At 33.4% G+C, this 13221-nt stretch overlaps 1 protein-coding gene across 2 annotated transcripts; it reads right to left on the bottom strand.

Annotated features, from left to right (window-relative positions):
- Window positions 1-2580: 2580 nt before the first annotated feature.
- LOC127734249 (ATP-dependent helicase wrn-1-like) lies at window positions 2581-8866 on the bottom strand. Of its 2 annotated transcripts, XR_007997481.1 has the most exons (3): window positions 8380-8866; window positions 6845-6998; window positions 2581-3552 (listed from the first exon to the last, which is right to left on the bottom strand). XR_007997481.1 is itself a non-coding variant. In XM_052244026.1 (2 exons), exon 2 carries the CDS (start codon window positions 3185-3187, stop codon window positions 2600-2602), a length of 588 nt encoding a protein of 195 aa, XP_052099986.1. In that variant the 5' UTR covers window positions 3188-3552; window positions 8380-8857; the 3' UTR covers window positions 2581-2599. The 2 variants fall into 2 exon arrangements, 1 of the variants encoding a protein (XP_052099986.1); XM_052244026.1 differs by lacking the exon at window positions 6845-6998 and having other exon boundaries at window positions 8380-8857.
- Between the last annotated feature and the right edge of the window lie 4355 nt (window positions 8867-13221).

Below are 13221 nucleotides of genomic sequence, written 5' to 3'. Positions count from 1 at the left end.
AACAAAGTAATGAAATACTTTCAGTTTAGTTGCAGAATATCATGGTCATTTTGATTAGGCAGCATAACTACCTACAAAAACATGTTTATATAAATGTGGCATGATTTCTAATGAGACAACTATTCAAAAGGGACCAACTTATTTTTCTGTATTAAAGTTCACAGTTCCACCTCTGACTTTGAGTAAAACCTATAGCAAGCTGTACAAAGACCCGAAATGACCTTATGAAAACATCAAGCACGTATGTACAAAACAACAATGAGATAAAAACCAAACTTTTACAGATTTGTTCACAAGGCGACCAGCATGCAGATATTTACCCTATATGTACATGTAAAGAGCTGTTGATAAAACTTATACAAGGTGGTGTTGGTTAAATGTGCTTTCCTGAGTGATGAAGTTATTAGTGTACATTATTTGGTTCAATTTCTATCTTAGTCAAATTAAACACAGTAACTTAATATAATAAAATGCTCTGCTGGGCCCAGCTTGATACGACTGCAGAGGCCGAACCCTGAACAGTTGGGGCAAGTATGGACACAACAGTCAAGCTTGATACAGCACTGAATTTGGATTGTGATTAAATATTTGACACAGCATAGGTTTCTGACACAGAATAAATGTGGTCTAAGAACTTATAAATTTTTAATTTACCTATTCAAACACAAGTTATTGACTGGAAACTAGAAAAATGCTTGTTTTTTTGCCCCTTTTTGGTTCAAAATTCCTAAACATTTAGGGAAATTATCTCCAAACTCAAACCTAGCTTTCCCTTTGTGATATGGAACCTTGTAGTACAATTTCAGAAAGATCCATACACTTACACACAAGTTATTGTCATGAAACTAGAAAAATGCTTGTTTTTTGGCCCTTAATTACTAAAATTTTGAGGCAATTACCCCCAAAATCAATCCCAGCCTTCCCCTTTGTGATATGGAACCTTGTGGTACAATGTCAGAGAGATCCATACAATAACACACAAGTAATGTCTGGAAGTTACAAAAATGCTTATTTTTGGCCCCTAATTCCTGAACTGTTGGTACCATAACCCCCAAAATCAATCCCCACCTTACTTTTGTGGTATTGAACCTTATGGTAAAATTTCATGGAGATCCATTTACTTAAACTAAAGTAAGAGTGCGAAAACCAATGTGTCTTCGGACGACGACGCCAACGTCATACCAATATACGACCGCAAAATTATTTTGTGGTCGTATAAAAAAGAAGATGTGGTATTAAGTCTATATTTGACTGTTTTCTTGATGAACACATTGGTCTTGAACAAAGTTGTAAGTAAGATATAGTCCCACTTCATGTTATTGTCTTGAATATGCATGAAATATTTGCCACTGAAACCCAAGTGAAGAAATCAATAATCAATCAACCTATCAATGTTCATTTTGAGCAAAAATAATCATCCTCTATGTATACTGTTGGTTACACCAAGTTAAATACAATGAGTTTGCTATATAGAACAAATATAACATCATCAAGAACAATGAACAAAAAGGTCAAAGTCATACATGTCATATGAACCATGCCAAAACTTAGCACAAAAGGACATACATCAATAGCAATAATTCTATACACCAAAGATAGTTGACTTGTTGATCAATAAACCATGAAAAGTCAAGGTCAGAAACCAACCAGAATGATTTTTATAATTCGTTCCTGTTTTGTACTGTTACACCACTGTCCCAGGTTAGGATCCTGCTAACATGTTTAACCCCGCCACATTCTGTATGTATGTGCCTGTCCTAAATCAGGAGCCTTAGGTAATTCAGTGGTTGTTGTTTGTTTTTGTGTTACATATTTGTTTTTCGTTCATTTTTTGTACATAAATTAGGCCGTTAGTTTTCGTTTGAATTGTTTTACATTTGTCATTTCAGGGCCTTTTATAGCTGACTATGCGGTATCGGCTTTGCTCATTGTTGAAGGCCGTACAGTGACCTATAGTTACTTTCTGTGTCATTTGGTCTCTTGTGGAGAGTTGTCTAATCATGCTCATTGGCTATCATTCCACATCTTCTTTTTTATATAACATGTACATCTTACAATAATTCCACACCAAATATATTTTTCTGTTTGTTTATCATGTTTATAGTAATCGAGATGCAGACTTGACCCCGAATATATGCTTGTTTCATGAAATGAGGTCAAGATTAGGCGAATCTGCAACCATATCTGACAGACATGGCAGACATGGTTTTCTCTTTTGAATTTTTTCATATTTTTCTGGTCTGGGCCTTTTGTAGCCGACTAAAGGCATGGGTTTTTCTCGTTGTACTACAATTGCTTATATCAAGTTATTGGAAAGTCTGGAGGGTAGTTGTCTGATTGGCAATCATACCGCATCTCTTTATTTTTAAGATGAAAACTAGTAAATATCTTATGATGTGTGTCATTCAGTTACTGTCTCATTTGTTTTTATACGCTACATCTCTGTTTAGTCACATTGACAGCTGCAGGCATGACATGAACCCAGATCTAGAGTGGCAATACAGCAATTGTAAGGGGGTTAAAAGTCAAAACAATTTGAAGAGTCTAAAGTTTAAAGAAACCAGATACTGAAAAATTAAATAAATAAATATCAACTGTTTTAATCATGTTGTATTTCTAATAAAGCCATATCAAGATCTTCGAAGTATTCATAGGCCGACAAATTGTAGTCTTCAGTATCGCTATCTGATACAGCAGAATCTTCTTGCTCCTCGAGCTCCTTAACAACTTGTTCTGACAGAAATAACTTCTCAAGAGGTAACATATCACAGGATTCACAATTACAAGACTTAGCACACAAGTCACAGCATGAATGTTTCCTGCTTTCTTTCTTCATCAAATCATCCAAGTCTGAATTTCTGAGGAAATTAAACATCAGATCCTTTCTCCTACAATCTTTAGCTTTAAGAATTGCCTTAACTTCCGGTTTCAACTTCTGCAAGTGGTATCCATTGTATAGGATAATGGCAACTGATGGATTTCCATCCCTCCCCACTCGCACTATTTCTTGTAGCAAATCTACCAGATTATTTGGAGGTCCAAATAATACCACTCCACTACACTTTTTTACATCTAAACCCATTCCCAGGGCACTGGTTGACAAAATAAGTCTCAAAACACTACTTTCCTCCTTCAATGCATTAATAATAATGTTTTTGTTAACATCTGGAGTTTCAGAATGGAACATCTCAATATACTGTTACAATGTATTTATAAAGTTTGGAAGTGTCATTTATCGATGAACAATACAAAAGTGTACGTGGGAAGTCCTGTCTTTTTTCCCCTTATGCATCTACTAACCATGTCATTCCCATTTCAATTTAATTTTTAATTTTGGAAGATACTAGTTTAATATTAGACTTGTTTGGTGATAAATTAATTTCTGTTGTGTCCTCCGCTAGCTGCAATATTTTCATGACTTTTTTCCTAAAGCTTACAGTGCAAGTTGCACTCAAAGCCAATACTGTAGCATCGGGAAAGAGGGATCTTAGTTCAACTACATTTGAAAACCATTTTCGGAAAGCCTCTTTTCTGTCTCCTTCATCTTGGCCCCTGAAAGAAAAATAGAAATGAGTACATCTATAAAAACTTTTATTAAAGGTAAATATCAGCACCTCTTGCCTAGTTTGTTAATTCTTATGGCAAAACAAAAATAAATACATGTATGTGCATGTCCATATTGTTATGTAACAGCCTACCATTCAGTGGTTGTTGTTGGTTGCTGTCTAGCACATTTGTTTAGGGTTTTATTTTTCATACATTCTTATAATTACATTGTAATGGTTCAACATTTTGCAAGTAGTGGTCTTAAGTGGTCTTAAAAGAGCTTACTTTTTAGTATTAGGTTATCTCGCTCTTGAAAGCTGTACAGTTCTGTACCAGTGGTCTTAATTTTTTACTTCTATATTTTTTGAAAATCTAAAATTCATAAAAATGGGAAGGGAGTACACATCAATATATAGAAACAATTCATCAAAGTTTCATGCAAATTCGTTGAATAGTTTTTATACGACCGCAAAAAAAAATTTTTGTGGTCGTATATTGGTATGACGTTGGCGTCGTCGTCGTCCGAAGACACATTGGTTTTCGCACTCTAACTTTAGTTTAAGTGAATGGATCTCTATGAAATTTTACCACAAGGTTCAATACCACAAAAGAAAGGTTGGGATTGATTTTGGGGGTTATGGTACCAACAGTAAAGGAATTAGGGGCCAAAAATAAGCATTTTTGTAACTTCCAGACATAACTTGTGTGTTAGTGTATGGATCTCTGTGACATTGTACCACAAGGTTCCATATCACAAAAGGAATGCTGGAATTGATTTTGGGGGTTATTGCCTCAAAATTTTAGGAATTACGGGCCAAAAAAGGGGCAAAAAACAAGCATTTTTCTAGTTTCATGACAATAACTTGTGTGTAAGTGAATGGATCTTTCTGAAATTGTACTACAAGGTTCCATATCACAAAGGGAAAGCTGGAATTGAGTTTGGGGGTAATTGCCGAAACGTTTAGGAATTGGGGGCCAAAAATAAGCATTTTTCTAGTTTCCAGACAATAACTTGTGTTCAAGTGTATGGATCTCTCTGAAATTGTACTGCAAGGTACCATACCACAAAGGGAAGGCTGGGATTGATGATGGGGGTAATTGCCTCAATATTTTAGGAATTAGGGGCCAGAAAGGGGCAAAAAACAAGCATTTTTCTAGTTTCAGGACAATAACTTGTGTGTAAGTGTATGGATCTTTCTGAAATTGTACTACAAGGTTCCATATCACAAAGGGAAAGCTGGGTTTGAGTTTGGGGGTAATTGCCCTAAACGTTTAGGAATTTGGGGCCAAAAAAGGCCAAAAAACACATTTTTCTAGTTTCCAGACAATAACTTGTGTTCAAGTGTATGGATCTCTCTGAAATTGTACTGCAAGGTACCATACCACAAAGGGAAGGCTGGGATTGATGATGGGGGTAATTGCCTCAATATTTTAGGAATTAGGGGCCAGAAAGGGGCAAAAAACAAGCATTTTTCTAGTTTCCAGACAATAACTTGTGTTCAAGTTTATGGATCTCTCTGAAATTGTACTGCAAGGTACCATACCACAAAGGGAAGGCTGGGATTGAGTTTGGGGGTGATGAATCATAAGGGGGTTCAAAAAATTTGGGGGGGGGGGATTTCTTTTTTTTTCTCTTTTTTTCCTTTTTTTTTTCTTTTAAAATTTTCCATTTTAAGTTGGTTATTTCTGATTTATATTTAAAAGCAAATAATAATGATATGGTAGGAGATACACACCAAACAGGATGTGTAAATTATTATATAATAAGTATTGTGCAATAGCAAGAAATTTTCAATTGCACAGTATTGCACAATAGCAAGAAATCTTCAATTGCACAGTATTGTGCAATAGCAAGAAATCTTCAATCGCACAGTATTGCGCAATAGCAAGAAATATCCAATAGCACAATATTGCGCAATAGCAAGAAATTGTCAATTGTACAGTATTGCGCAATAGCAAGAAATATTTAATTGCACAGTATTGTGCAAAAGAAGATACTTCGTATAAATTGCTTATTTCTTGACCAATTTCAATGGGGTTTTATTCTTGAATACTTGGGGTTCTTTAATATGCTGAATCTAACCGTGTATTTAGTTTTTGGATTTTGGGCCCCATTTTTAAATTGGTCCACATTGAGGTCAAAAGGGTCCAAAATTAAACTTTGTTTGATTTCATAAAAAATTGAATTATTGGGGTTCTTTGATATGCCGAATCTAACCGTGAATTTAGATTCTTAATTTTTGGTTCTGATTTCAAATTGATCTACATTAAGGTCCAAAGGGTCCAAAATTAAACTTAGTTTGATTTTAACAAAAATTGAATTCTTAGGGTTCTTTGATATGCTGAATCTAAACATGTATTTAGATTTTTGATTATGGGCCCAGTTTTCAAGTTGGTCCAAATCGGGGTCCAAAATAAAACTTTGTTTGATTTCAACAAAAATTGAATATATGGGGTTCTTTGATATGCTGAATCTAACCATGTACTTAGATTTTTGGTTTTTTGGCCCCGTTATCAACTTTGTCCACATTGAGGTCAAAAGGGTCCAAAATTAAACTTTGTTTGATTTCATCAAAAATTGAATTCTTGGGGTTCTTTGATATGCTGAATCTAACCATGTATTTAGATTTTGGATATTGGACCATAATAGGTGAATGTCCAATTTAAAATTTTTAAGTTCTTAGACCACATTCATTCTGTGTCAGAAACCTATGCTGTGTCAAATATTTAATCACAATCCAAATGCAAAGCTGTATCAAGCTTGAATGTTGTGTCCATACTTGCCCCAACTGTTCAGGGTTCGACCTCTGCGGTCGTATCAAGCTGCACCCTGCGGAGCATTTTATTTAATTAACTGTCCGACATGTTGACGATTGACAGACAGTCACAGGTTAGGGGAGGGTTGGGATCCCGCTAACATGTTTAACCCTGCCACATTCTGTATAGTGCCTGTCCCAAGTCAGGAGCCTGTAATTCAGTAGTTGTCATTTGTTTATGTGTTACATATTTGTTTTTTTCGTTCATTTTTTGTGCATAAATTAGGCCATTTGTTTTCTGGTTTGAATTGTTTTACATTGTCATTTCGGGGCCTTTGATAGCTATGTGATATGGGCTTTGCTCAATGTTGAAGGCCGTACAGTGACCTATAGTGGTTTAATTCTGTGTCATTTGGTCTCTTGTGGAGAGTTGTCTCATTGGCAATCCTACCACTATTCTTTTTTATATAGACAACGGTATACCATAATACGTCCTGTACGAATAGAAATGAACATGGGGAATAAACATTGTCTCTACTTACCAAATTGCTATTGTGTGAAACTCATCAATTACAATCAACTTAATGTTCAACTTCTTTAGACAAGTTCTCCAATAGGGATCAACCAATGTTTCTGAAGATGCAAAAATGACATCAACCCCTCTTTGATTCGATCATCACTCTAGGGGAGATGATCCTAAAATGCAAAAAAAAATGTAGGTGGGCAGTCTCCAAAAAGACACCTTTCTATGATAACTTCTATAATTTAAATGTACACTGTACAAATACCCTTTCTCCATTTCACTGCGTTTGATTAAAGATTGAAATCCAATGAAATTCTTATTGTTGTAAAGTCCAATACAGAAATGAATACAGCTGAGATTTCAATGAATGCATGGCATATTTTCTCGATTTTGAGATGTTTCTGCCAATTTACATTTTTTTTGTACCTGTTTGGCCATCCAACAAGGTCATTTAGACTGCACTTTTTCATATTTTTTTTTTATTTTTTCATTGTTTAACACAAATAACAATCTAATTTAAAAATTAAGTTTCCCGCACGTTTCTGAGCCATGTAAAGCTGACTATGCTGTATGATTTCGCTCATTGTTGAAGGTCAGATGGTGACCTATAGTTGTAAACTTTGTCATTTGTTGTCTGGTGGAGAGTTGAGTTGGCAATTATACTTCAAGTCTTGTACATGTACGACATCTTCTTATTCTTATATGCATGTATATTTGTTTTGAGATAGATTATTAGTACATGTAATTAACAATTCCGATGGACTCTGGTGCTTCATTAATACAACATGTAGTATATATCTTTATACAAAGTATGAAAAACTAGCATTATGGCCAAAACGACTGTAAAATACTGGCAATATGACCGATACAATCTGTTCTCGGTGAAATGAGACAAATTTATGTGCTACCATGGCTACGATCTACGGCTTCTGCAGTTTTTTTTAACTTTGCTCATGTATATCTAAGTTTCATATTACAATGTACTGCTTTGTTACTGTTAGTCATGTGTATGTGTTGATATACATTGTACTGAAGTTTATATGTATGTTCCTGCAAATAAATTTTATTTTATTTGATAAGGCATACATGTACATCTTTGCCTGGTCAGATGCGGAACCTGGACTATGGAAAAGGGGCCCTGCATCTAGGCACCATAAGGTGTGGGAATAACGTCTTAAGATAGAGGCTTTGCATTATTATATAAGTAGCTCCAACAGCATAGGCGGATCCAGGGGGGCCAGGGCCCCCTTTTGTGGGAAAAATTGAGTTGATTATATAGGGAATCACTGAAGCATGACTGGAGCGGCCCCCTCTTAGGTCAGTCAGTGGGCCCCAATTACAAAAAGTTCTGGATCCGCCACTGTACAGGGGGGATAACATGTCACCCCCTAACTGATTTCTCAGGTGTTATAAACATCTTTATTATACAACACTGCCAACATAATAATTATAATATAAATTAGGTGTTTAATGGCATTAAATACTACATGTATAGTATAGACTATTCCATTTATTGAAGCCTTACTACCACTGCATGCTTAAAGTTATACGAACCTTTGTATGCAGCAGTAATATTTCCAATGTGCGAGAGTTTTTCCACCTGGTCCTGCATCAGAGCTACTAAGGGACAACAGACTAAAACTTTCCAGTCAGAACTGTGTTCAAATTATAACCTCCCGGACAACTGGAAGGTACAGTTGAAACGGCAGTGACTTGCCAAAACCAGTCGGGAGTACAGCCACGCAGTTCTTCTTGTTAACTAAACACTCTTAAATTTCCTTTTGTTCCTTATTTATATCATTTATACCAAATTTTGGCAAAACTTTTGTCAAAACGTTGTCCGAACTGGGCGAATCCATGTTTTTTAACGATCCGATAATGGTATACAAGCCCGTCGCTGATTGGGTAATCGAAATTGATTTTCTGCACGCTGATTGGTCGGTCAAAGTTCACCAAATTTGACCCTAGACATGACCCTCAAGCGGCTGTTGTTAGATCTCCCACGCGCGACATATAAACAACGAGGAGCAAGTGCGGAGATTTAATTTTAATTAGATTGCATTGGTGGCCTTCGGCTATTGTCTGCTCTATGGTCGGGTTGTTGTCTCTTTGACACATTCCCCATTTCCATTCTCAATTTTATATAAGATATCTTATAAATTATATGAGATATCTTATATAATATATAAATCAATAAGATATCTTATATACCTTATAAGATATCTTATATAATTCATAAGATATCTTATATAGTTTAAAAGATATCTCATATAATTTATAAGATATCTTAAAAACTATATAAGATTTCTTATAAAATATATAAGATATCTTATAAAATATATAAGATATCTTATAAACTATATAAGATATATCATAAATTATATTAGATATCTTATAAATTATATAAGATATCTAATAAAGTTAATGAGATATCTTGAAGTTAGAATAAATAGTAAAACGGCTTGCCATAAGTATGTCTATTGTATTAAGGATGATGGGAAAAACTGTGATTGTTCACTTTTGGAAAATGGAAATACAAAATAATTGATTTGAAAGTATATTTTAACACATTTTTTTTTTTGAATTTAACTTGTTAATGTATAATCACAGGATCACAGTCCAAAAATTAATTAAAGCAACTGAATCCATAATATTGATTACTGAATCCATAATATTGATTACTGAAGGCGATTCATTTCAACTATAAATGCGATCATTTTTGGAGATGCAATGAATTTTCATTGTTATTTTGTATGATAATTCGACATGCAACAACTGAAAATAGTCTCTTAATGACTTTAATATTGATGATATTTACAATTTGAAATGCAAGCTAGTCGTAGATGCTTACTTGAATATACACGGGTAAAACCAACGTAAGGTTTGGTTGTCTTGATTGCTTTGTTTGTATAAATATTTGCTCAATCTTAATTACAATGTTTAAGCAAACATTTATACAAACAAAGCTAGCAAGCCAATCACACCTTTAAACTACAAGCATTAGGAAAATAGCTCTAATGGCGTTTTATTAGTATGTGATGTAGATTAAGACTGGAACCGAAAACTTTGTTTTTTAGGTGACGTTGATTAGCTTAACTGTCCAAGATATATGTATTTAATGACATCAATGATGGTGTGTCATAGGAAAGGATAAATTTTATCCTACATATAGATCTAGATCTGGACAAATTATTAGAGAAAATAGAATTGACTACTAGTATATGAGCAATAAATGCTATTTTTATAAACTACCTCAGACTTTCACTCACAAAGTATGCGTATATAATCAATCCTTCTAAATTCATAAATTTTGTTAGACAGTCGGCTGAATTAAGACTTTATATGATGAAAATTAATTAATTTCCTTCTGTGAAAATGCATCGCATGTACAATAGAAATGAATCGCCCCTACAATGAAAATGAAAATCTATTATCATTATTCGACAGTTTACATGAATTGCACAAAGATACAGCATAGTGGAATTTAATTAAATATCAACAAGGTGAATAACAAAATCTGTTTTAAGTTATATCAATTATGCGGTATGGTTTTTGTTCATTTTTGAAGACCATATGGTGACCTATAGTTGTTAACTTCTATGTCATTTGATCTCTGGTGGACAATTATCTCATTGACAATTATACCACATCTCCTTATTCATATTGACAACATAAACTAATCATATAGTTAAATATTATAAGATAACAGTAACAGTATTTGAGATACATATAATCTTGGACTGTTATACTAGTACTTTGTATTATAATAGTCCTAAATATAATCGTTAAAATCATTTATTAGTCAAAGTGAAAATAAAGACGATTTTTTTAAAGACCTGACTACCCATGAGGGTCTTTCACGATCGGCTTGAAATAAGGAAATTGTTAAAAGAAATAAAAATAAAATGATTGAGCATCGATTTGTATCAGTGAAATCGTATAAAAACATGTAGTTCATGTCTAAATAACTTCTAAAATCAGTCACTGTCTAATGATACATGTATGCATAAAAATAAAATCTCCGATTTTTTAACAGTATATTGTAAAAAAAAAAAATAGACTGTTAAAAATCGCATTGCATATAAATTTGATAACACATGATACAATCTAACAAAATTAGTCAAAAATATTTCAATGAAAGTAGATTTTGAAATAAGAATCAGTTCTTTGAATTGCATATCTGTAAACTAAATCATGTTTACTGTAAAAAATTACTTCCGCTTACCTAGAGCCGTAACAATAGCCACTGCCTATAAAAAAATATTAAAAGATTTATAAAATTTGTTTGTTAAAATATTCAAGACATTAATATAATGTATTGTTATCTATTTCAGTATTAAAAAGTAGCATATAAATTGTTCGATGTATTGATTTATTCAGAATTGGGGTTCATTGGAGATCTTTTTTCTATCACATTTCGAGAGGAGTTTAGACATATTTTTTGGTACAAAATAGCTAGATTAGATATTAATGATTGCTATACATACATTAAAACAGAAATGAAAACCTCACGTTTAATCGTTCTATTGCATCATATGAAATAATCTAGTTTAAAGTTTTAAGCTTTCGTCATTTGAGATTATCACAAACTTTGAAAAAAACAGCAGCCTAGTTAGATGTGACAGTTTTATAACCCCCATTTCCTCTCCGTTTCTCAGCTTGAAAGACAGATTTGGTCAAATAATATACAATCTTTTCTTTCTTACTAATTGAATCTTATTGAAATTACGTAGCTGCAGAGTCATTTAGCAATTAACTGTCTTTAAGCTGTAAGAAAAATAAAATTGTCATCGCAGCGGATATAGATTCGTATCAATGTCCAATCTCATAAAATTACTTCAAATTGTGAAATTGTTCGATTAATTGTTTTTTCCAATTGAACATGTGATATGGTTTTATTACTTCTTCGATTGTGTGAATTCGCGTGTCGTTAGTTCAATATGGTGAATCCTTTTCCATGCTAATGCAAATTTGTAGATAATAATTGCTTATCTTTTCTATATATTTTAAAAAGTGTCTTTTGTTTACAATGCATCATTTCATTCCCGTTACTGATGCTTACTTTTTTCTATTTATATGAATTAAACATCATATTCAATGTTTATTTGACTTATGTACTCTCTATACACCCCCCCCCCCCCCCCCCCCCCCCCCAAAAAAAAGGAAGTAAAAAAAGATCCAACAAAAAAGAAGAACAGTTAACCACAACGGTTTTATACACTAGCGAATAAACTATCAAATTTATAAAAAAAAATATACATGGTATTCATCTTTAAAAAATGCTTCAATGCAAATTACGCACTACTAACGAAACAGTGGCAGTAAATATGCAAACGAACGGATACATTTGGGACATTTTTTCATTGTCTACTATCACCCCGTATAACCTCGATGCAAATGAATCCGGACGTTGACGCGGTCGGATCGAACACACCGTGTACCACTGAGTTCAGACAGTGAAGAATTTACAATTTTAAAGAAAGTCCAATATTTATTCTTCGGATAATTTGCTCGAATATATTCTTTGCCATACTCCTCATTACTTACTGCAAGGTATTTCAAATATGTGATATTTTTATAGGGAAATATTAAATAACGCACGACCATGCCACTGATAAAAGCATGCTTGCTATTTTTAGATGATCAAAATTTTAAGTTTCTCGTGCCTCATATTTTTTAAAACATACATTTTCAAAAATATCATGTTTAAAACTAACAAACTAATTAAGATCGTAGGTTTTACCTAGAAACAAAGAAATGCATGTTTAAACGTGTCTTTGTTTTCATATTGTGTACGGTTCGTTATCGTTACACTGTTTTGTACTGTTCGATTCGTTGCGACAATATTGTATTTGTTAAATGAACTTTGTACGTATTAAAGTATGCTTTCATGTGTTTTTAAACTATATACAAGTTAAAAAAATTAATTTACCACCATAGCATGCATAAAGCATTATATACTATCCGTTGTATTGTTGAAATACTCTTGGAGGTATTTTGTACACGTAAGAAGTTTCATTATCTATTTGGAAGTGTAAGTTGGTAGGAAAATACAATTGCTCGACAGATATACGCGTCCGACTGCCAATTTGATAGCATTTTTCTAAATGTTTACCAAAAAACATTTAACAATGAGCAAATCCCACACCCACACTCACACGTATAGGATAAAAATATGTTAGCTTTTTAAAAAATAATAAAACAAAAGATCTTATCTATACTACCGCAAGAAATAAAAAAAGCAAAACATGGCAGTCACAGTGAGGATTCTACTTCGTCAAAATTATCTCCCCATTACGCCAGTCAATTTTTAAAATCGTAAAAATGGACATGTAGGGATGACGCGCTGCCAATTTAGCTCTTGAAAACCAATAAATGTATCCACATAGAACCATT

Source organism: Mytilus californianus, unplaced genomic scaffold (genome assembly GCF_021869535.1).
Source record: "Mytilus californianus isolate M0D057914Y unplaced genomic scaffold, xbMytCali1.0.p SCAF_3, whole genome shotgun sequence".
Taxonomy (NCBI): Eukaryota; Metazoa; Mollusca; class Bivalvia; order Mytilida; family Mytilidae; genus Mytilus; species Mytilus californianus.
The sequence above is the reverse complement of the archived record's forward strand: the minus strand, read 5'-3'. Positions and strand labels throughout refer to the sequence as shown.

Coding starts and splice junctions, on each gene's coding strand:
- LOC127734249 (XM_052244026.1), bottom strand. CDS start 3,187: ATGTTCCATTCTGAAACTCCAGATGTTAACAAAAACATTATTATTAAT.